This window comes from Kogia breviceps, chromosome 7, assembly GCF_026419965.1.
Source record: "Kogia breviceps isolate mKogBre1 chromosome 7, mKogBre1 haplotype 1, whole genome shotgun sequence".
NCBI lineage: Eukaryota > Metazoa > Chordata > Mammalia > Artiodactyla > Physeteridae > Kogia > Kogia breviceps.
The window spans coordinates 13,582,264-13,606,668 of record NC_081316.1 but is presented as its reverse complement, the minus strand read 5'-3'; the positions used below and the strand labels follow the sequence as shown (position 1 = coordinate 13,606,668).

General features: G+C 48.5%; 1 protein-coding gene across 6 annotated transcripts in view; it reads left to right on the top strand.

Moving 5' to 3' along the window:
* AHNAK (AHNAK nucleoprotein) overlaps positions 1–24,405 on the top strand; it is a 113,297-nt gene that overhangs the window by 30,637 nt on the left and 58,255 nt on the right. For all 6 annotated transcript variants that reach the window (XR_010841266.1, XR_010841264.1, XR_010841267.1 and 3 more), the window contains exon 5: positions 17,226–17,325. Coding sequence is in view for 1 of the 6 variants with exons in the window: in XM_067037405.1 (XP_066893506.1) it covers positions 17,226–17,325 (100 nt within the window). In the remaining 5 variants the exon portion in view is untranslated. The remainder of the gene's footprint in view (positions 1–17,225; positions 17,326–24,405) is intronic.

The following is a 24,405-nucleotide window of genomic DNA, read 5'->3' as shown; positions in this document are numbered from 1 at the left end:
TGTCCCTGGGGGGTTTTGGAGCTCACGGGTGGCTCTTGGTTTTGGAAAGAGATAGGTAACAAGGGAGGTGCTGGATCCCCTGTGGCTTTTTAAAAAAATTTTATTTATTTATTGAAGTATAGTTGATTGACAGTGTTGTGTTAGCTTCAGGAGTACAGCAAAGTGATTCGGTTTTATATAAATATAAGTATAAATATGTATCCTTTTCCCTTATAGGTTATTACAAAATATTGAATATAGTTCCCTGTGCTATACAGTAGGTCCTTGTTGGTTATCTATTTTATATATAGTAGTGCGTATCTGTTAATCCCATACTCCTAGTTTATCCCTCCCCCAGCCCAAGCTGCTTTTGTGAATTGGGCAAGAGTTTCCTCACCCAGAAAACAGGGGTAGCATCCACAGGACCAGAGTCTGTCTGTTCAGGTATTTGGGTTGTGTGCTGTGCAAGGACATCGCATTTAAGGGTATAGCATTCATATCACAGCCATATGTTTGTTTATTGAGAGCATGAGGGTGGGCATGCAGTCCTAGAGAGGTGGGTGTGAGCCCCTGCACACACACTGAAAAGCTAGCGTGCACACGCCCACTGGCACACGTGCCTACACGCAGCTGCCTTCCGTCCTGACCAGGTCTGGGCACCCCGCAAGTGTGCTGCTTTCAACCACGGCTCAAATACCAGTTCTCAGTTCTGAAGCTGATGAGTGTGGAGTGGGACAGAGTGTGCATGCTGCCTGAGATGTGTGGTCCTGCGTCTGGAGGGGGGATAAGTGGGTGACAGTGCGGTGCGCTTGGGTACACAGCCGGGGGGGGGGTGCCCACTGGGATGCTGGAAAGATCTCCCAGGCAGAACTACCCAGGTTGTTCAATAATACGGCAATTAAAAAAATTTTTTTTAGCTTGAGGAAGGGGTGATGTACACTGGTGTGGCCCTCGGCGTCCATTCATTCAATAAGTATTTTTAGAGCATCACGTGGTTAGATGCTGTCCCTGCCGCCCTGGTCTCAGAACCCTCCACTGCTGACCTCCACAGACCAAATGATACGATGGGTGTGGGACACTGGAACACTGGAAATACACGCGTGTAAGTGATGCTTCTACCAGGGATGTTGAGGATGATGGTGATGTTTCCTGGACTCTCAGGGTGAGATCTCGTTGGCTGGGACAGTCAGGGGTAGTGGGTCAGACGGGTCAGGAACATGGCAACGGGCCTTTCAAATGGGAGAAACTTCTCAGCTGCCCTCCTCCCACATCAGGCTCAGGCTGGAGGCAGTGACCACAGGACAGGAGCCCTCCTTGCTGCACTGACTGTTACCACTGGAAGGGGAAACATGGAAGAGGCGCCAGGGGGTGGGGACGCATATGGAGGGCCCACCCCAGCGAGCTTTCCTTCGTTGGTCCTGCCCACCCACTCTGAGTTCCCCGCTTCCTCCGTTCCCTGATGCCTTCTCACGGCCTGCCTGATGGGGATGGTTCAGGTTATTCCCCCAAAGTCCTGCAGGGCCCAGATTCAGGAGGACTTACTACTCTGAGGTCCCAGTTCCTGCATTGGAGGGCGGGAGTGGTCTCAGGAGACCTGGAGGGGGCTGGGCTGGGCTCCTCTGGGTCCTTCCTTGGAGTTCCAGCGCGGAGCCACAGCAGGGCCCGCAGCCTGACAGCGCACCCCACGGCACGTGAGATCTTAGTTCCCCGACCAGGGATCGAATCTGAGCCCCCTGCATTGGAAGTGCAGAGTCTTAACCACTGGACCGCCAGGGAGGTCCCAAATTCAATTATGGTGAAATGCACCCCGTGCTCACAAAAGGCAGTGTATGTTTTTCACCAACTCAAACTCACTTCTGTACGTGTCAGGGTCCCTACAGGAAAGGTTCGTGAAGACACCTCAGCCACGGAGAATTTAACGGCGGCTGTTTAGGCAGTAGGTGGGCCAGGACCGAGCAGCCAACGAGGGGTGGTGAGACCCCCAGGGACAGCACGAGGCTGGTGCTACCCCTGGGCCTGAAGGGGCCTGGGAAGAGATGGGACCCCTGGAATCTAGCCACGAGGGGCCACAGCATCTGCCAGAACTGCCTGCCGTGAGAAGCAGGAATAAGCACCCTGACCTTTCCTTCTACTGGTGCCTTGCGCTCGAGGGCGAGCGAGCCCAGGTCTTTTTTATTTATTTGGTTGTGCCGGGTCTTAGCTGCGGTAGGCGGGCTCCTTAGCTGTGGCGTGTGAACTCTTAGTTGCGGCATGCACGTGGGCTCTAGTTCCCTGACCAGGGGTCGAACACGGGCCCCCTGCATTGGGAGCACTTACTCACTGCGCCACTGGGGAAGTCCCAAGCCCAGAACTTGCGGGTAGAGGTATCGGCCTCCCGGAGGCACAGAGCAGGGCAGAGAAGCAGGGAGAAGGGGCCTCAGGGTGGATGGCGAGATAGAGAACGACCAGGACAATGCCCTCATCTTCAGTTTTCTGTTTGGCAAGTGTGACTTTCTATGTTGAGGTTTCTTAAAAGAGCCACAGCTATGTGGGATGTATCTAAGGTATGATCATAAAGTAACATTATGACAATTTTTGTTTTAAACAAACATACTTATACTCAGAAGGTGCTACACTTACTTCTGTGAAAATGTTACTGTTAAGAATATTTTTGTCCCCAGTCAACATCACTTGTGCATTAAAAAAAAAGTAACAATTTCCTTGGGGAAGCACAAATCTTCCTCTCTTGAGGCCTGCAAATAGCCAAAGGGCCTGGAAGATCCTCCAGGGTTCCCAGGACAAAACCCCCCAAAGACCACTAGCCTGGGAGTCAGTGGATTCGCCGTGACCTTGAACAAGTGAAGGCCCCTCTTTGAGCCTCGGTTTACTCATTTGTAACATGGATAAGGCACGAATTCTCTAAGGCCCTTGCCAGTTCCAATAGCCTGTGATCTTTGCAGAAGCGAGGCTGGTTAATTAGGTGGATGGGGCTGTTTGGGGTCAAAAGCGAGGCATGATTATAATGTAGTGCAACTAATTTTCCCATGTGGCTGGTAAAGCAACTCAAATGTTTTGAGCAACGGCACTGTTGAAATACTGCTATGTCTCTAGTGGCCCAGAGCCAAGGCACTGCACCCCAGGACTTTGCATATTGCCGGCACGTGCGTCTCATTTCTCAAGTCCCATCTTAGGTCTCTGGCATTGCATGTTAACTGTGACGTAAGAGACGCTGCTCAGCTGGTAACTGACGTGCCCTTTTTTTTTTTTTTTTTACAGTGTATTTATTTTGAATTCAAACCTACATAGAAGTTGCAAAAATGACACAGTGAATATCCATATAACTTTCACGTAGATTTCCCAGTTTTACCGTGTTGGTTTTACACTCTCTCTCTCTCTCTCTGTCTCTCTGTCTCTGTCTCTCTCTCTCGATGTTATAATTATCATTATATCTGCTGAATCATTTGAAAGTGAATTGCAAACATCATGACCCTTTACTCGTAAATCCTTCAGCATGTATGGACGTTCTCTTATATAACCACAAGATAAGAGCCAAATTCAGGAAACTTAACATTGTTATTATTATCTGACATAGTGCCCATATTTAAATTTTACCAGTTGCCCCAGTACTTACAATTTCCTTGTAGCAAAGTCTTTTTTCCCATTTAGGCTTCAACCATCTGTGATCCGATGTGGCATTTAATTGTCATGGTCTCTTTAGCTTCTTCAGTTTGGAGCAGTTCCTTTGCTTTTTGTTGTCATTTGTGACACTGAGATGTTTGAAGTGCACAGGGCCAGTTGTTTTGCAGAAACGTCCCTCAGGGTGGGTTTGTCTCAGGATATGTCCTCATGCCTGGGTTCAGGTTATGTGTTCTGGGGCAGGGACCCCACAGAAGTGGAGTGGGGTCGCTGCTCAGGACCCGCATGACTTGGATCCCTTGGTGAAGGAGGAGATTGCCAAGTTTCTCCATTGTAACAGCGCCGTGGTGTTTTCCCCTTTGGAGTTAACAAGTAAACCCAAGTTTTCAAGAAAGAAGTCCAAGTTTGGGCAAGTTTATTTTGCAAGCAAAATAGGGCTGAAAGGGCTGGTGGCCTTTTGAAAGGGCTGGTGGCCTGCATGCCTCGGCCTTGGCATGCTTTTCGGCTGGGGTTTGGAAACTGGAGTTCTGGCTTTGGGCTCTGCACCACAGAGCAGCTCTCTGTCCGTCCTCATCAGGACAAAGAATCCAGTGCATGAATGCTTGCCACGGGTTGGGAATGCCAGAGCTGTTTACCGGCCTCTGAATTGCCCCGTGGTGCCAGGCATTTGCTAGTGCTTCCCAAGGCTGACTGATGCCAGCAGAGGTGCTGCTGTTTATGGGCCAGAGCAAATGTGTGTGGAACATTCTGCTGAGGCCGGTGGTTTCAATTCCCTTTAAAAATCTCTGTTGTTTTCCACCACAAACTTGAGACCTGGCCTTAATGGAAAAACCTCCCAGCAGCGGGGCCGAGGATCGGGACGGGTTAAGAACGAACAGCTTCTCTCGGGACAGGGCCTGGTGGCCCACAAGCTTGAGATCTTGAGATCTCATGCTGAGTTCTCACTCGGCCCCTGGCCGGAAGGCTATAGAAAAGTGAGGTTCAGAGAAGTGAAGCAATCCGTCTTCACCCTTAGAGCTCGAAGAGGTGACTCTCTCTAGGTCAATCCAAGCTTTCTAACAACAAAAAAAAGCATTTTGGGACTTCCCTGGTGGTCCAGTGGTTAGGACTCCATGCTTCTCCCGCAGGGGTTCCATCCTTGGCTGGAGAACTAAGATCCCACATGTCAGGGTGCGGCCAGAAAAACAAAATTTTTTTTTAATTTAAAAAAGCATTTTTCCCCCTTTCCCCTGATGCCATTGCTGCTTCCTTGAGGAACCCGGGAATTTTTTTCTGTGGAGGTTTTAGGAAATGGAAGCTGTCTTTCAAAATTTGTAGGGCCTTGACCTTTTGAGAACTGAAGCAGTTATTAAATACTTATGGGCAAAGCCCGTTTCCTCAAGGAGCCTACAAGGGAATAAGTAAGGGAATAATAAGGGAATAATGATGATGATGATGATGATGGTAGCTATCAGTTCTGTCACTTCCTAGCTGTGTGATCTTGGGCAAGTTATCGAACCTCTCTGTGCCTCACTTCCCTTATCTATAAAATAGGGATGATACATTACCTCTCTCATAGCAGTTTTTTGAGGATGATGTAAGTTAACACATACAGTATAATGTATTGGGCATATAGTAAGTACTAGAAGTGTTAGCCATTTCTATTGAAACACATACAGTATAATGTATTTGGCATATAGTAGGTACTGGAAATGTTAGCCATTTCTATTGAAACACATACAGTCTAATGTATTTGGCATATAGTAAGTACTGGAAGTGTTAGCCATTTCTATTGAAACACATACAGTCTAATGTATTTGGCATATAGTAAGTACTAGAAGTGTCAGCCATTTCTGGTTTTTTTTTTAGCCATTTCTATCTAATACTTTACATTAGGCATTGTATATGTATTGTACACACTTTATCTCTTTTGATTTCTACAACCCTATGAGGTGGGTATTACTTTCCTCAGACATATAAACTGAGGCTCAGAGAGGTTAAGCAATTATGTTCAGGGTCACACAGCTAGTAAGTAGCAGAAACTGGAGACCCCGGCAACTTGGCTGGTTTCTGGTCCAGCCCAGAAAAGGCTCTTATTCATTTGCCCATTTGGGGGGTAGGGGTAGGCTCCAGGCCTCAAGCGAAGTGAACCCTTGGCCCGGGTTCAACCTTGTCAGCTGCTGCCAGCCCCTCCTCCCCAGTGTTACCCTGGGTCTTTTCCCCTCCTGAGTGTTCACTCTTCCAGGATGATGATAAACAAGGGAGAAACGACAATCAAAGCATTTGCATTATAACTGCCTCACCCACTGTCCCTGACGACTGTCCAGGAAGCCTGGAGGCCCCTTCCACCACCCCATCCAGTGGACTGGCTGCCCCCCAGCTTCGGGAATGCAGGCCAGCTGAGGCCTCTGGGGATCCTCTCTTGCGGAGGACCTGGGAATGTGAGGGGGCTCCAGAGAGGAGTTTTGGGCAGGAGAGTTGCTCTCAACCGTGGACAGTCTCCCTCATCCCTTCGCCTGCAGACCTCCTGGGCTCCACAGCTGAGGCCAATTGGAGCCCAGCTTGAGAACTTGCTAACCATCAGCGGTGTGAGCGCGGTGTGAGCGGGGCACTTGCTCTGTCCCACCCACCAACGGCGCCCCGCCCGAGGGGAAGGAACTGAGGCCTCCACGAGTTTGGACCACTGGCTCTTTCCTCCGGAGATTATGGGGGCCCGAGGGAAGGAGGAAGTAAAAAGCAATCTATGGGGAAAACTGAAAAGCGAGCCCGGGACAGGGCTAGAGGTGGATGCGGCGTGGCCGGTGCCGGGAGGGAGAAGGCAGCAGGGGAGGAGCAAAGCCCCAGGAAGGCGGACGATTTGGAACGAGCAGCTGGGAGCGTGTCAGGGCGTGCGCGGAGGGAAGGCAAGAAGAGAGGACCTACAGGGAGCAGGGCTTTGAGGGGACTTTAGCCCCGCTCCCTATCTAAGTCCCTCCTAGCGCCCCAAATGAATTTACCACCTAAATAAAACAGCATTCTTGCAACTTCAAGTTCTTCTGCTCCAACCATAAACCAGGTGACACCCGTAAGCCCCCCATAATGTAATCACGGGGCCGCCATTTTCCAGGGAGTAAGAGAGGCTTCCGGAGGCTCGCTGTCCCGGAGAAGTGAGGGAGCATGGGAGGGAGGGACCGGGAAGGGGGGCACAGGACAGTCTCTAGGGAGCATCTGACGCCACGCCCCGTTCGGCCGAACTGCCAATTGCCAGGCCGCATCCAGGTCCTCGTGACTCGTTGCCAGGCAGATTTCTTTCCACCTCTGGATGGTGGCTGCGAGCCACCATCCCTGCTTTGGCCGAGTGCGGTAGGGCGCGGGGCACAGCGGGGAGGAAAGAGGGGAAGGAAGACCGGGGGTGGAGGTGGGGGTGGGGGTGGGTGAGGGGGGTGGTGCGTCGGGAAGTTGCTGGAGGCCAGGTTCACACCTCCCAGGGAGGGCGCGGCCGCGGGCGCTAGCCACCTTACCCTGGCGGGTCCCTAAGCCTTGCAGGGACACAAGCTTTTCCCTTAGTCAGTCGACAGCTTTGTACTCTGAGAAACTGCTGTGCGGGAGAGTGCCAGGGCCCTGTATGTTAATTCTTTGGGATATTTACATTTAAAAAGAGGACTTTGGGGCCCTGAGATGTGGGTCCCTCTTGGTGGTTCTTTCAGGCCTTTGGGCAGGACAGCTCTGGGTATTTTGGGCCTGGAGAGCCTTTTAGCAAAGCCTCACAAACAGCATGGGTAGGTGCCCGCCTTGCTTTCCCCTCTGGGGGCCTGACATGGCCCCTCGCCTGTAGCGCAGCATTCAGACTCCTGCCTGTCTTTTTGTTTGTTTTGTTTTGTACGGCCACGCTGGGCCGCTTATGGGATCTTAGTTCCCCGACCAGGGATCTAACCCATGCCCCCTGAAGTGGAAGTCCAGAGTCTTTACCACTGGATCGCCAGGGAATTCCTGTCCCCTGCCTGTCTTAAGGTCCCCCACTCCAGGCCAGGTGAGGGAGAAGGCTTTTGACAACCCCTGGCTTTCCAGCCAGTGCCCTGTGGCCTTGGTTTGGGGTTTTACCTGGCGGTGTGGTCTCCACCAGGACGCAGGGCCACCATCCTGGCCTCCATCCTCTGGCTTGGTGGCCAGGCAGTGGGGAGGGCTGGAATGTGAACAGGCAGGAGAGAATAATACCAGGGCCTTTTCTGCTTGTAAGAGTGCAAGTTCGCTCACAACTTGAATTTCAAGTGGACCCTTCAGGCCGATTAGGGATGTTAAGTGAGAGAGTGGAGGCATTCGGTGTGGATTGACTAAATTCCTAGAAAATAAATTCTAGGAATTTAGCTGCGGGAGGGAGAAGTGCCAGGTGGGCATTGTCGGTGCCAAGCGTGGCTGGGGTTAGAGCCGGTGGCCCAGGAGGCCTGGAGGGGAAGAGGTGGTGTTTTTCATTCCTTCTTCTGTTTAAACACCCTGTGTTCCCCAAAGTACTTGTTTCTTGAATCTTATCTAAGAGACAAATGAATGCTTTTAGCTAAAGTTTAAAAAAGTTATGATTGTTTGAAAACACTGAGCTGCAGTTCTCCTACGGAGGAGAACCAGTCCCTCTAAATAATGTAACCGCCCTTTGGTAACTGCCCTTTGTTTGAAGTAATTATTGTCCCTAAAAATGGGAAATTACACGTTGCTGTTTATCAAAAGGAAATAAACACCTTGGGCTAACAGGGTTCTTGCCACTGGATGGTGATTCCAGACCTTGCCAGCAACCCAGGGAAACAGCCTGCACTGCATGTTTTGCTCACACACACTTTCGGTGTTTTGCGATTTTTAAAGGGGAAACGGCTGGATTCTGTGCGTCCCCCAAAGCTTGCTTGCCCTGTTCTTGTTATGTAATCATGGAGAACCTTTGATAGGGCTTTTCTGGTGGCTGAAATAAGTACAGGAAAAAACATGGGGAGTGGGGCGTGTCTCCCGCTCCCTTGGCTCTGCCGTGGATTGGCCCCTTCTCACTAAGTGAGTGAAGGGTTGGCTAGGGATGCTTTATAGAGACAGCATGTAGGTTCACAGAGGGAAGAAAAGGTCTTGGAGGTGGATCTGGGCATGTCTCAGCCTTTCTGGCTCCACCCAAGGCCCCAGGGAGTCCTCGAGCACTTCCCTATGTTTTGTTTTATACGTTTATGAATTTTATTCAACAACACATGTATAGATTCATGTAATTACCACCGCAATCAGGAAAACCTCCTCACCCCCTGAAACCCTTAGCTCTCCCTTTATAGTCACACCATCCCTTGATTCCCTGGCAGCCACAAATCTGTTCTCCGTCAGTATAGTTTTGTCTTTCTGAGAATGTCATTTTAAAGCAATCACACAGATCATGTGGTAGGTAACCTAAGACTGGTTTATTTCACTCAGCATAATGAGCTTGAAATTTATCCAAGTTGTGTATATTGATAATTCATTCCTTTTTATTGCTGAGTAATATTCCATTGTATGAATGTACCATAGTTTGTTTATCCATTAAACTGTTGAAACACATTTGGGTTATTTCCAGTTTGGCATTCCCCTCTTTTTTTTTTTTTTTTTTTTGCGGTACGCGGGCCTCTCACTGTTGTGACCTCTCCCGTTGCGGAGCACAGGCACCGGACACGCAGGCTCAGCGGCCATGGCTCACGGGCTCAGTTGCTCCGCGGCACGTGGGATCTTCCCAGACCGGGGCACAAACCCATGTCCCCTGAATCGGCAGGCGGACTCTCAACCACTGCACCACCACCAGGGAAACCCTGGCACTCCCCTCTTTTTAACTCTGGTTCTTGTCAGCCCCTGCAGCCTCAAGCCGGCCTCTCCAGCCACACCCAGCTCTTTCATCTCTTCTCTGGCCCCCTGGCTTTCAACAAGCTTCTCCTCCGCAATCCTTCGCGTTTCAGCTTAGGGAGCATTTCCTCCTGGAAGTCTTCTTCCCCTGACACACAAACACCCCCCACGTCCTCCCCCCACAGTCTGTGCACCCGCGTTGCTCTGTACTTTCCTGTTCTCAGCACTATTCGTATTAGATCATCAGTAACTGGTTGCTTGTCTAGCTGCCTCCCCATCAGACTGTCAGCTCCGTGAGGGAGGGAGGCGGTCATCTCGTCCACCATCGTTTTGCCAGCACAGAGCCAGGCACATGGTGCACAGCTTGTGGCAGAAACTCCATCAGCCCTCCTGTCACTGTCTTATCGCTTAATACACTTCCCCTTAGCGACATGGTCTCCTATTTTCCTTCTGTCCATTACTGCATATTTCCCTGATCTCCAGTGCATTCCCTTAGACTTTGGGTAAAAACAATCCAACAAAAACAAACAAAATGAAATCCAAAAGCAAACAAAAGAAACAAACACCAGAAATGATTCCCTAATAAGTTATTACGCAAGTTGTGCAAATCAGCAGCTCTCTTTGAACTGTTGATGAGCCTGATTTAACTTCAGTAAAGGATAGAAAGTCAGCAAACTTCAAAATCCACACTTTTCCAGCATGTGGGACTGCCTTGTTGAGGTGGAAAAGGAGGTAAAGCAAAAGTGTGGAGACTCAATCTTGTAATAACCTACAATGGAAAAGAATCTGGAAAAGAAATATATATATATTTATAAATGTAACTGAATCACGTAGCTATACATCTGAAACTAACACAACTATATAAATCAACTATACTTCAATAAAAAAAAAAAGCTTGGAGACTGAAAAAGTGAAGAGCTGATCTAAGAAATGTGGGGTGGCTGCTTCAGAGGGGGTGCTGAGTGGAGAAGAGACCTGTGGGGCTTTGGTGGGAGACACAGGTAGGTCAGGGGTGGGTTGGAGATGGCCCCCACCAGAATTACAGCAGAGATGTGATGGCCAAGAATTGCAGTTGATGAAGGAGGAGGGGAAGAAAGCTGGGGTGTGGAGGAGGAGGGGGCTCCTCAAATCTGATCAGTTTGGTCCAGTACCGGTGACTGACATCTGAAATGTCAATTAAGTCTGGAAAGTGTGACTTTTGATTATTCTGTTCCCAACTGATTATTTTGTTTTTATTTTAAAAAATGCATCTTTTGGATGCAATTCTTTAAAAAAAAATTTATTTAGGGACTTCCCTGGTGGTCTAGTGGTAGAGAATCCGCCTTACAATGCAGGGGATGCCGGTTCGACCCCACCTGCCACAACTACTGAGCTTGCACACCTCAACTAGAGAGACCGCGAGCTGCAAACTATAGGGCCCACGCATTCTGGAACCTGCGCGCCACAACTACAGAGCCCACATGCCCTGGAGCCTGTGGGCCACAACTAGAGAGAAGCCTGCGCACTGCAACGAAGTGCCCACATGCCTCAACGAAGATCCTGCATGCCGCAACTAAGACCCGATACAGCCCAAAATAAAAATAAATAAAAAATAAATCTTTAGACAAATATTTATTTATTTGGCTTCTCTGGGTCTTAGTTGGGGCACGCGGGATCTTTGTTGCAGCAAGTGGGATCTTTAGTTGGGGCATACGGGATCTTTAGTTGTGGCATTCAGGCTCTTTTAATTGTGGCATGAGGGATCTAGTTCCCTGACCAGGGATCGAACCTGGGTCCCCTGCATTGGGAGCACAGAGTCTTAAACATTGGACCACCAGGGAAGTCCCTCGGGTGAGATTCTGATGCCCTGACCAGGCTTTGTTATTTATTTATTTGGCTGCGTTGCGTCTTCCTTGCTGCACACGGGCTTTCTCTAGTTGTGTCGAGCCAGGTTTATGCTTTGTTGTGGCTTCTCTTGTTGCGGAGCACGGGCTCTAGGCGCGCGGGCTTCAGTTAGTTGTGGCACACAGAGTTTCTTTGTGGCATGTGGGATCTTCCTGGACCAGGGTTCGAAGCCGTGTCCCCTGCATTGGCAGGAGGATTCTTAACCACTGCGCCACCAGAGAAGCCCCTAGGCTTTGTTTTATTAAGGGAGTAATACGAAAAAAATCACCTTCACTTTTCTCCCCGATCCCTTCCTTCCTAGTGAGATTTGTGACCAGAAATCCCAGCCAGGATGTGGACTTGTGTTTTCCCCCTGAAGCAAGGTGGGGCTGACCCTCTCTCCATGGCAGCTTACTGCCACCCTCCACCCAGCTGTTCTTTCTGAGCTAGACAGGCACAGTGACAGTGGCTCTGATGCCAGTGCAGACTGTTGCAGATTGAGACAAAGCCCTTGTGTATTTTGCTGGGAAGCACTTGGCTGTGAAATAGTGACATGTGAGCAGGGGAGCATATGCGGTGTCTGAGCACATGGCACTCACGTCCATGCCTTTCAGGGCGTTTCCAAGCCTCTGTCGAGGACAGTGAGGCTGGGGTTTGCCAAATGTGTTTATCTTAGGTTTGGGCAAAGTCCTTCTAGAAAGTAGATTTGAGAAAAGAAAAAAAAAAGAAAGATTTGGAGGCATTGAGATCAGAAATCTCGTGGGGAATTGTGCATTTTAAAGCAATGCCATGTGTTTAAGCAATGTACACCTCGAGTTGCCAAGAGAGAAACACCATTGCCAGCCCCATGCAGACGTGTGCAAATGGTAGCTCACCCAGGTGCCTTATGCTGATTCCTTGTTCACAGAGCAGGCTCCTGAGCTGGGAAGGCCTTGCCAGCCAAGAGCGAGAAGAAAGCATTATTATTTTAAAAATTAAAAAAATTTTTTATTCAAGTATAGTTGATTTACAATGTTGTGTTAATTTCTGCTGTACAGCAAAGTGATTCAGTTATATATATATATATATATATATATATATATATATATATACACACATACACATTCTTTTTTTAAAAAATAAATTTATTTATTTATTTATGGCTGCGCTGGGTCTTCAGTGCTGCACGCAGGCTTTCTCTAGTTGCGGCGAGTGGGGGCTACTCTTTGTTGCGGTGCGCGGGCTTCTCATTGTGGTGTCTTCTCTTGTTGCGGAGCACAGGCTCTAGGCGCGCGGGCTTTAGTAGTTGTGGCACATGGGCTCAGTAGTTGTGGCTCACAGGCTCTAGAGCTCAGGCTCAGTGGTTGTGGCACACGGGCTTATTTGCTCTGTGGCAAGTGGGATCTTCCCATATCAGGGCTTGAACCTGTGTCCCCTGCATTGGCAGGCAGATTCTTAACCACTGTGCCACCAGGGAAGCCCCCTATATGTACATTCTTTTTCATATTCTTTTCCATTATGGTTTATCACAGGATATTGAATATAGTTCCCTGTGCTATAGAGTGGGACCTCGTTGTTTATCATCATCATTCTAAGTGGCCCCGTGCAGGAAGAGAGCTCTCCTTGGTAGCCCTGAGGACCCAGGCCTCCTAAGCCAGACCAGAGCTTGGCTGTCCCCTTCCCTCCTTCCATGCTTGGTTCTCAATCCCTTCACAAGGCCTGGGGAGTGGCACCAGAGCTGCCCAACTGCAGACACCTCTTCCTCTTTCCCTGGCCTAGAAGAGCTGACCCTGCCTCTGGGCATATTTTATCACCCCCCCAGCTTCTCTCCCAGAGACACCGCCCCCTGCCGCCCCAAGGAGATGATGCCATAAACTCCCCTGGAATCTAAACTCCACAAAAGCAGATTTTTTTTTTTTTTTTTTTTTTTTTTTTGGTGGTACGCGGGCCTCTCACCGTTGTGGCCTCTCCCGTTGCGGAGCGCCGGCTCCGGACGCACAGGCTCAGCGGCCATGGCTCACGGGCCCAGCCGCTCCGCGGCATGTGGGATCTTCCCGGACCGGGGCACGAACCCGTATCCCCTGCATCGGCAGGCGGATTCTCAACCACTGCGCCACCAGGGAAGCCCAAAGCAGATGTTTTTAATATTCCCCAGAGTCTAGAACAGTGCCTGGCCCATAGTAGGTGCTCAATAAATATCTGTTGAATGAACCTCCTCTTGTTGAAGTAATTACAGCTGGTAAAATACTTCCAACCCGGATGGACACTCGATTGGGCAGGTAGACATTTTTAGAGCTAACATTTTCAAAGATTTAATTTTTAACTACACTGCATAGCAAGTAATTTTTATAAAAAATTTTAAAAACGGCTGTTCTCCTTGTCCCAAGTCCACTTGCACGCTCCTCCATAGTGCTAACCACTGCCATAATCTTGGCATGCCCCCTGCAGACTTTGCTCGAAGCTTTTGGACATATCTGTAGAGTAATCCAGATGTCTATAGTTGATGGGTTAAAAGAAATCATAAATTAGACCATAGCATTGGGACTTCCCTGGTGGTGCAGTGGTTAAGAATCCGCCTGCCAGTGCAGGGGACACGGGTTCGAGCCCTGGTCCGGGAAGATCACACATGCCGTGGAGCGACTAAGCCCGTGCACCACGACTACTGAGCCCTTGTGCTACAACTACTGAAGCCCGCGCGCCTAGAGCCTGTGCTCTGCAACAATAGAAGCCACCGCAATGAGAAGCCCATGCACCGCAACAAAGAGTAACCCCTGCTCGCTGCAACTAGAGAAAGCCGGCGTGCAGCAACGAAGACCCAACGCAGCCATAACTAAATAAATTAAAAAAAAAAAAAAAAAAAAGACCGTAGCATATTGTTTTGCAATTTGCTTTTTTCCCCTTAACAATATGTTTTGGAGATGTTCTGTGTAGGTAAATACAGAGCTGCCTCATTCTTCTTCACTGTTGTGAAATATTGCATAGCCTAGATGAGATGTTGTATGTTGCATGTTGTTTCCCGTGTCTAGGGACATCTCGGCACACGCTATTTTGAGCACACGTACAAGGATATCACTCAGATACTTAGCAATGGAATTGCTGGGCGAAGGAGCACATGCATTTAACATTCTAATAGCTGCTCCCAATCGTCCTCCCAAAAGGCAGTATCTATGTACATTCTGGGTATGAAAGCCCCTGCTTTCTCTATACCCTTATTTGTTTTTATTGAGCTCTTTTATTTTTTACCAATCTGTTGGTCAAAAAAGCATTATTTCATTGTTTAAAAAAATTTCAGTTCCATCTTCCTGGCCAGGAAACTGTGAGGGATTCACATTAGTAACATAATCACATGTATAGAAATAACGCTATTTAACCACTATGTGCTTTGTTACTATTTTACCGGAGTGAGTAACTCAGCCGGTCTCTACCCTTTTGCAGGGGAACCTCGTTATGTATCAGTTTTCTCCACACAGTTCACTGTACCTTTTAGATGTGAAAGGCCAGCGTCTGGGGTCTTGGAGGGCCTCTGGGGAACGCCCCACCCAGCCCCCCACCCTCTCTTCTCTGGAATGGCTCCAGCGAGTTCTTTGGCCACAGCCTGCCCTTCTTTGGCCACAGCCTGCCCTTCCTTCACGCCCGTTCCTGCCACACAGTGGTCATGCCCTGGAATGACGATGCCAGTTGCCTGGTCTGACACAGCAGCGCATTCTCTGCTCCCGGCCTCTGGGTTTCTCCTTTGATCAGCGTGGGACACGTCAGCAGAAGTCATTGGTTTCGTCCCTTGCTTGACTTAGATGATACCAGGCCCATCTTCTGGTACATCAGAAGCTGTACCACCGGCTGGATCCTGCCTTAATCTTTTCCAAGCTCACGCGTCATCTAGTACCATGTTTTCCACAGAGGAGTCCCTTTTATTTATTTTTTATTTGTTTTGGCCACACTGTGCAGCATGCGGGATCTTAGTTCTCTGAGCAGTGGTGGAACCCAGTGCCCCCTGCCCTGGAAGCATGGAGTCTTAACCGCTGGACCGCCAGGGAAGTGCCGGGGCGTCCCTTTTAAAAGGGAAAGCTTGAAGAGCCTTTAAATTTTTACACCATTTAATTTCATGACTCTTTCTCTTCCCCATCCCCACCTCGATGTCTTGGGTTCTTTCTTCTATTTTTCTCATCCTCTGTATTCAGGAAGACACCAAAATGGTGGCTGTGAAAGGATTTTTCTCCCTGAAAGTTTCCTCTGGGCGCTGTTCTCTGTTACTAACACGATACACCTTAGAATCACTTAGTGCCTTAATATGAATCTCTGGGGATTGAATTGGACTCACCACTCAGTAAGGCTGGATTTAATAATGGCTTCCTTCCGAGGTTTACATTTTTAGAGGGATCATAGGATTTTAAGGCAGGGTGACTTGTTCTGATGGTTTCAGATTAATTTCCTATTTGTATCAGATTAATTTCCTATTTGTATCAGAAAACCATTTGTTTGATGATTTGATTATTTCCTTTCCTAAAGTCAATTGAAACCGAATTTGGTTTTTACCCCTTTATCCAGTCCAACTACTACAGAATCTTTGTTTTGCTAGTTTAGTAATATTATTCTCTTGTTTCTAAAGTGCCCTAGTTTGGGCTATGGGTTTTGCCAACAGGACACTGCGAGGCAATCTATATAATTAGCTAAGAACCATATTTTCTTCAGGATAACTTCTTCTTTTGGATATTTTGGTAACTTTGCCTTGGACTTTTTTTTTCTTTCATATTTTCTAGTATATGCTGAGAAACATAAGTGGATGGTTTAATAGCTTTGAGTGTGGGTTCATGAACCAGGTGGCCTGGGTTTGAAATCCCAGCTCCGTGACTTCCTAGCTGTGTGATCTTGGGCAAGTTACTCAAGCTCTCTGTGTCTCAGTTTTCATGTCAGTGGTTGTTAAAGAAATGCAAGTATCATTCAGTCGAAAAAATATTCCTTCCTTCCTCCTCCCTCCCTCCTTCCCTCCCTCCCTTCCTTCCTTCCTTCGTTCCTTCCTTTCTTCCTTCGTCAGCCATCTATCCAAGCCACAGACTTTTCCAGAGTGCCTGGGACAATGTGCTAGGCTCTATAAACAGGGATACAAATCCAAATAATCCATGGTCTCAGCCCTTAGGAAAGTCTAATGAGGGATTTGCCTGTTACTTATGGTGAGGATAGATCACCTGGGAGAAGAAAGCATGAATAAGAAAATTTACCAATTTGAAGCTGAAGACCCAGACTCATTCCATTCATCAATCTCCAAGTTACTTTCTCCTGAGAAAGAGTAGTTTCTTGGGATGATGTTCAACTTGAGCAAACACATGGCAAGGACATGGAAGCTACTGATGGTAACTCTGTTCTCCACAAACTGGTTTCCATGTTGTTGCCAGACAGGATTCCCTGGCGTTGGCCAGGGAATCCCGTGCTCAGGTAGGCTTTCCTTCCTCGGGGGACCCCCTGCTCTGAGATGGTGGTGACCCCTGCGTTGGAGATCTACCACATAGGCTTCAGGAACCCTTAGTGGAATTCAATCCACTGGTTAGAGCTGCTGCTGCACGGTATCCAGGTCAGCTGTGGTGCAGAGAAAAGATGCACAGTGGACAGTAACTCACACCCTCCTCTCTACACATTCCTCACTTGACAGCATCTTGTTCCTCGGTACTGAATTGCACCTTATCTCTTTTCTTCTGCCACCGCCAAATCCTTGAGGCCAGGGACTGGGTCTGCTGTACTGATGAACCTGAGATGGCATTGTGCCCTTTGTACAAGGGTCACTGGACTTTCACAGAAGGATGTCTTTCAGCTGATGCCAGCTCCCTTCTTAAGATCTTGTTATCTCTTCTACAGGCAGAGCTTCCAAGTGATGGGTGGGCTGGACTGAGATGCAGTGGGGCGTAAACGTGGGGCCCCTCGGTTTTTTTTATATATTAGGCACTTGAGAAACGTTAATTCGTTGGGTGATTTGATGTGCGACTGGTAACGGTCCTTGTCCTTGTTGTTAGAATGCACCACAGCCACCAGCCCTGGAGTGCAAAGACCAGGATAGACCTGAGGAAGCCACCAGCCGAGCCCGGGCAGAGCCAGTCTGCATCCCAAACACAGGTGAGAGAAGTGTCGTGGGGACCGAAAGAATGATAACTTTAATTGTAATAATGATACCTCCATCTAGACATGAGGCTCATGGGAGCCTCTGCAGATGACCGTGCCTCCCTGTCCCTGGACCAGAAGTCACACTCGGGAGGAGAGCTGGCTCAGAACACCAGGGACCCCGCCCCTTCCTCTCTAGGACCTAGAAATTCAAGTCTTCCTCTCTCCTTTCAGCTGTTTGAAAAGCCTGTGGAAAATGCACAGAAGAATTAGAAGAATATAGAAGAATAATTGACTCCTTCCAAAGGAGTCTCAAGGGCTTCTTTGTACGTAGGGCTGTTAACATTTGTGGCATATGTGGAACATTTACACGGCTTATAGGACAGTATCTGTTGAGTTCAGGGCGGGGCAGAGACCAGTCTTAGAACCTAAGGGTTACTAGCGACTTCTAGTGAAGATCCACAGAGTTTAGGAAAAAGTATTTTGGATCCTGTAAAGGAAATGCTTTCTCCGGAGGGGAGACACCCACATGAAGGGGGAGATGAGAGGAAGAAGTAACCGTGGGGAGTGGAAACCCTGGTCATCGGGATCTTAATTTGGGCCATAGTCAGGTTTGGGGCTTACTGTATTTGAGGTAGTTGCGAACATTTAAAAATCAGGAGATTTCCAGAAAATCGGGAACGTGTTCAAGAGGAGTAGCCTGGCTTCTCTTGAAATGTTGAAATCTTCACCGAGCCTGCATCTCACATGCCACCACCAGCTGGAGCGCTCACTGTTTGTCACTGGGGAATATTGGGGTTTCCTGTCCCTTCGCCCCCGCAGACGCCCCCCACCCCACCTCCTCCACCCCGGCATTAGCCTTGGCTCCTGGAATCCCCCTCCTCCCTTGGCTTAGTGATTTCTCTGTTTTTTCTTTTTCTTTTTTTTCTTTTTTTGGCCTCACCGCACAGCTTGCAGGATCTCAGTTCCCCGACCAGGGATTGAACCTAGGCCGCAGCCGTGCAAGTGCCAAGTCCTAACCGCTGGACCGCTAGGGCATACCCTAGTGATTTCTCTTTTGTCTGCATGGTTAGGACTACTTTGCCCCCTCTTCCCAGGCCCCTTATGGCCTCGTCTCTTCCCACGAGCTCACAAGTGGCAGAATTTCCCGAGGACCTGTCCTGGGCTCTTGATTTTTCTCGCTCTGGACTCTCTGGGCAACCTCTTGGGGCCGCGGGTTCTCCAGCCTGCTTTCCAGCACTGGGCCCCCCTCCGCCTCCCCTCACGCTGCCAACCGGACCTCCGTCGAGTTTTCTCTGCCTCTGATCAGCTCTGTAACCATCTGGTCGCCACACCAGCACCCCGTCCTTAACATCCCCGACATCTTAGGTTTTCATTATTTACTGCAGTTGCCACCATTATTTACTGGTCTGCCGGTCTTAGACCTTTTCCTCCACAGAGGGCGTGAGCTTTCAGTAGAGGCCAGTCTAAAATAAAAATCGGATCATGTTACTGCCCTGCTTATAATTCTTCAGAGGCTCCTCTTGGCTTTCAGGGTGAAGTTCATGTCTTTGGCTTAGCACCCAAGGCTGCCATGACCTGCTTCCATTTCAGCACCCATGGCTTTCCCACGTGCACCTTCCGCCCCAGGCATACCAAAGTGCTTGCTGGTACCCAAATTCGTGACGTTGGTCCCTGCTCCTACTTCACAATTCTCCCTAACACTCTGTCTGCCCTCCGTTCTTCTGGGCCTTTGAGTCACCGCCTCAGACCCCCTGAGCCTCTGGGTCTGGGCTCAGGGCCCTCCTGTGGTGCCGGGCACCCCCATTTCAACTCCCACAGTACTGGGCTTCTGCTAGACTTCACATCCCCTGGGGACCCGGGAAGGTACCCTGCACAGTACGCCTGGCACATAAAATAGAGAGATGATGGCAGGAGCTTCTGGCTGGCTTCCCAGCACTCACATGGCTGCATACTCCTCTCTCGTCCTTTGGGGAGCAGCTTCTAGCCTCTCACAGGGTTTGCGTTTCCAACGCAGGACTTTTTTCTAGTACGAGGTACTTCAACATTTATTAAGTGTCTCAAGATTTAAAGATGATTGGGATTTGACCCCTTTCCCCAAAGGACTTGTTATACATTGGATGCATCACATCTATTCATTCAGTAAGCATTTACCAACAGCCAGCACAGAAGGAGGTAGAATTAAAGCAGCCAGGCACAGGGTTTCACATAAAGTCTGCGGAGCTTAGAAGAACTTGCTGTGGCTTTTCATCTTCACAAGCTTTGCTTTAAACGACAGGAGAAAGATTACAGCGATCCTTGCTGGGACTCCTCTACTGACCAGGTTACAGGCTTTTCCCTGGTCACAAGTGTTTCCTTTGAAACCTTCTTTCATGGCCCTCACTTTCATGGACTTTGAAGTCAGAATTTCATGTAAACGTGACTTCAGCAGAAACGAACATTTCCTGCCCCTGCCATTGGCCTCTGGCTTTCTCTGCTTGGGCTTCCTAACAGGATCCTGCCGTGTCCATTAATAGTTAACAACAGAACAGAGCTTGGGGTCGGCTTTCTCACAGCAACAGTGCTGTCAGCTGTTGTCATAAAGAGTCATTGTGGTAAATAAGCAGAAAATCAGTGCGTTTGATCAGCGAGCCATGGCTGGACTTTGAGATAAGACTGTGAGGTTTAGACCCGTAGGGCTTTTGCTCAAGACGTCTGTCTCTGGCCACGTGGTGTCTTAAGTGCCTAAGAGGGTTTTGAAAGATGAAAGGCTGGAAAGTTGAATCTATAAATGTCCACCCCCAAAGTCACAATGTTTGCATGTCACACTGTCTGGCATTGAGAGCTGGGTAGCCTAGTGGTTAAGCGCTCCACTCCGGAACTGGACTGCCGGGGTTTCAGTCCTGTTTCTGCTACTCCAACCTTCTGATGGGACAGGTTCTTGTTTCCCCATTTGTGCAATCAGGGTGATTGGAGTATTTCCCTCGTGTGGTGGTTGTGAGGATTAAGCCAGTTGGTAGCTGTGCAGGGCTTAGACGCAGAGTAAGTACTCGGTAATGTGAGCTCTTGTAATTAGGCCCCTTTATCAGCTTCACACAGGATGTTAAGCACAATCACTTTCTCTGGGTCACCAAAGCCGTCATCAGATCTCCCCACCTTTGGTGGTCCACAGCATCCTTGCTCCCCTTCTTTCAATCCTCTTTGCTTCTCTGGCCGTCTTATTCAAGTCCCCCCCCCCCGCCTCTCTCCCTCTCGTTTTTTGGCTGTGCTGTGTGGCTTGTGGGATCCTAGTTCCCTGATCGGGGATCCAACCTGGACCCCTGGCAGTGAGAGCACCGAGTCCTAACCACTGGACCACCAGCGAATTCCCAGTCGTATCTCTTTCATACGTTCTTTCTCCCTGGAATAGGCTTCTATTTCACCTCTGCCCCTCCCCCAGCGCTCTGTCTCTCCCTGTTGAAGCCCTCTTGGTGGATTGGGTGCAGATATATTCCTGCAACCACCACTAACCATGGGGAAACTCTAGGATGATTTATTATTTTTTTTTTGGAGTTTGTATTGATAAATCTCTAAAGCCTTTATTTATTTATTTTTCGCACATTCGGGATCTTAGCTCCCTGATCAGGGATCAAACCTGTGGCCCCTGCAGTAGAAGTGAGGAGTCTTAACCACTGGACTGCCAGGGAAGTCCCTCTAAAGCCTTATAGAGCCCTTGCCAGTGGACTGACCTGTGAGATTGCCATCTCTGTGTTTTAAATTATAAAATACACATAAGATTTAGCGTTTTAACCATTTTTAGGTGTACAGTTCAGGGGCATGGAGTGCATTCACATTGCTCTGCACTCATCACCTTTCTCTGTCCCCAGAACACTTTCATCTTCCCAAACAGAAGCTCTGTACCCATTAAACAATAACTTCCCCTTTTCTCCCTCCAGTGCCTGGCGACCACGATTCTATCTTCTGTCTCTATGAATTTAACTATGTTAGGTGCCTCATATTGGTGGAGTCATACATTTGTCCTTTTTCTAAAAAATTTATTTATTTAATTTATTTATTATTTTTGTCTGCGTTGGGTCTTCGTCGCTGCACGCGGGCTTTCTCTAGTTGCGGCGAGTGGGGGCTACTCTTTATTGTGGTGTGAGGGCCTCTCGTTGCAGTGGCTTCTCTTGTTGCGGAGCACAGGCTCTAGGCGTGCAGACTTCAGTAGTTGTGGCTTGTGGGCTCCAGAGTGCAGGCTCAGTAGTTGCGGCGCACGGGCTTAGTTGCTCCGCGGCATGTGGGATCTTCCTGGACCAGGGCTGGAACCCGTGTCCCCTGCAGCGGCAGGCGGATTGTTAACCACTGCGCCACCGGGGAAGCCCCATTCATTTGTCCTTTGATGGTTGGCTTACTTCACGTAGCATAATGTCTTCAAGGTACGTCCATGCTGTAGCATGTGTCAGAACCTCCTTTCTTCTATAGGCTGAATCGTATGTATAGGTCACATTTTGCTTATCCAGTCATCTGTCAATGGACATTTGAGTTGTTTCCACTTTTTGGCTATTGTGAATGGCACTGCCACGAACATTGGTGTACAAGTATGAGTCCCTGCTTTCGATTCTTTTGGGTGTTATGCCCTGTGGTGGAATTGTGGGATCATATGGTACATCTCTTATGCAAGGTTGACTTTATAAATCAAGGTCAGAGCTTGAACACCTGGTGGGAAAATTCTCTCTTTACCTCCCTTCTCCCCCACCCCCACCCCACCCCACACCCTCCCACGGACTTTATCTCCATCCATGTCAACTCTACCCTCAGGTGCTTCAGGCTAAAACTCTGGTGTCATCTTGGACTTCTCGAATTCTTTTACAATTCATGTTTAGACCGTGAGCAATTCCTTTCGGCCCCATCTTCCGTATCCAGAATCTCCAGAATCGAGTCACTTCTCCCCATCCCGAGCACTGCTGCCGGATCCAGGCCACCACACCTCTCATCTGGATTATGACAATTGTTTCCTAACGGCTCTCCCTGTTTCAGTCTTGGTCCCACTCTGGTCTCTTCTGAGCACAGCAGTAAGTTCAACCCTTTAAAAACATTAGTCAAATAATGTCATTCCTCATTCCAGCATCTCACTCCCCATTTCACTCGAGGCAAAATTTAAGTGCTTGCAAAGGTCTGTTGGCCCTCACTGCTCTTCTGACCCCAACTCTCCTTCCCCCATCAGCTCAGGACACAAGTGTCCCCTTGCTGTTCCGCCTCAGGGCTTTTGAGTTTGCGGAGAACTATGCCTAGAATGTTCTTCCCTTGACAAACTCTTCGCTTTCCAATGTCACCTCTCTAGAGAGCCCTTCTCTGAAAACTTAACTTAAAGTAACAAGCCCTTGCTCTCCTGATTCCAGGCATCACCCATGCCTTTTACCCACTTACTTATCACTGTCTGATACATATTCACTCCCTAATCTGTTCCTTTCCTTCCTCCTCACTGGAATGTAAGCTTCATGATGTCAGGGGCTTTGTTTGCTTTCCTGTCATATCCTCAGTGCCTGTAACAGTGCCAGGCACACACTAGGTGCTCAATTAGTATCTGTTCAATGAATGGATGGATGGTGCTTTGAGATCCCCGCCTTAACAGCCCACAGGTGTTCCTAGTCTCTGAGAGTTATGCAGACGTATGAAAGTCCCATGGCTACCAGGCTCCAGTCTCATCCTTCTGGCCCAGGGCAGCTTCATAATGAAGCAAACTGGGTTGATCACTTTTTGAAGCTCTCTTTAGCCTTAGCAGTTCTTGTAAATGCCCTTGATCACTGCAAGGATTTATCCTATAACAAACAGCCCTTCAAAAACCTGTGCCATATTTGAGTTCACCAAACTGGACTCTGTGGGTATCTTCTCAGGGGCTCAAGGAGTCTACACAAATCAAATAGTGTCTTTACATTTTGATGACAATCTGAGGGGGGAAAAAAAGGCAACAAATCCTTGGTCTTTTGATGACTGCCTTACAGCTGAGGAGTGTCATATAAGTGGTTCCAGCATGGTTGCATCTGTGTGTGTGGTATTCTTGGTGCCCAGGGATGCCCTGAATTGATGGTCTTTAATTGTTATTTGTTCAAACTGGGGTCACTGGTTCATGAGTGTCTTCTTGCAAATCCATGATAATTTTTTTTTCCCTGTAAATGTGTCTGAAAGACATATATACAGACTGCACAGCTAATGACCATGAACTACTCTGCAGGCTGAAATACAACACCAGGCTAGAAATCTTCCAGGCTCCAGGCCTCAATTTTACATGGGTCTGAGTCAGCCTAGGGCAACAGGGTATGAAGCAGAGGCAAGAATATTGGTCTTAGAGTCAGGAGACTGGAGGTGGCACCCATCTCGGTCTCTGAACTAACCGTGTGACCCTGGGTTTGTCAGCCCACCTTTGTGGGTTTCATTCTTCCTCTATAAAATGAACTAGAGAATCTGAGTCTCTTCCAACCCTGACTCTCTTTTGTGAGATATGTTGGGGAGAGATGCCCATTTGGACACCAGGAAAAATACATTGTTGGCACCAAACCCTGGCGCCAACAGGTCTGGCCGTGAGGATAATAGTGACATTTACTGAGGTGTCCATTCAAGGCTCATCTTCTCTGAGTGGACTTTGCTGAGGATTCTACCTAGAAATCCCACCTCCATCTTTATCCTATTTACCCTAGTTGATTTTTCTTCATATTCTTCTCCTGTGCTTTTGAGGAAATCTGACCTTTATTAAGGTTATTTCTTATTATCTGTCTTCTCCTTCTAAAAGTAAACTCTATAAGGGGGAGGTGGTTTTTTTTTTTTTGGTGCAATACTGCACTCCAGTGCCTTCGAATGTTCGAATGGTGTCTGTTCCTTAGTGGGTACCTGATCAACATTTTCTGAATGATTTGGGCACCTCCTCTGCTTTGGGTCGGGTACAAGGTGCTTTATATTTTAATCAGTAAATGCGTGAAGTATTATTATTAGCCTTGTGTATTGGCTGAGAAAACTGAGGCTTCACAAAAATCAGGTAACTTGCCTGTAAGTGTCAGAGCTGAAACTTAAACCTGGGTAAGTTGCACACCTTGTTGTATTCATCCTTAGCTTTGGCACCTCTCAGCCAGGAGGGCTCTAGTG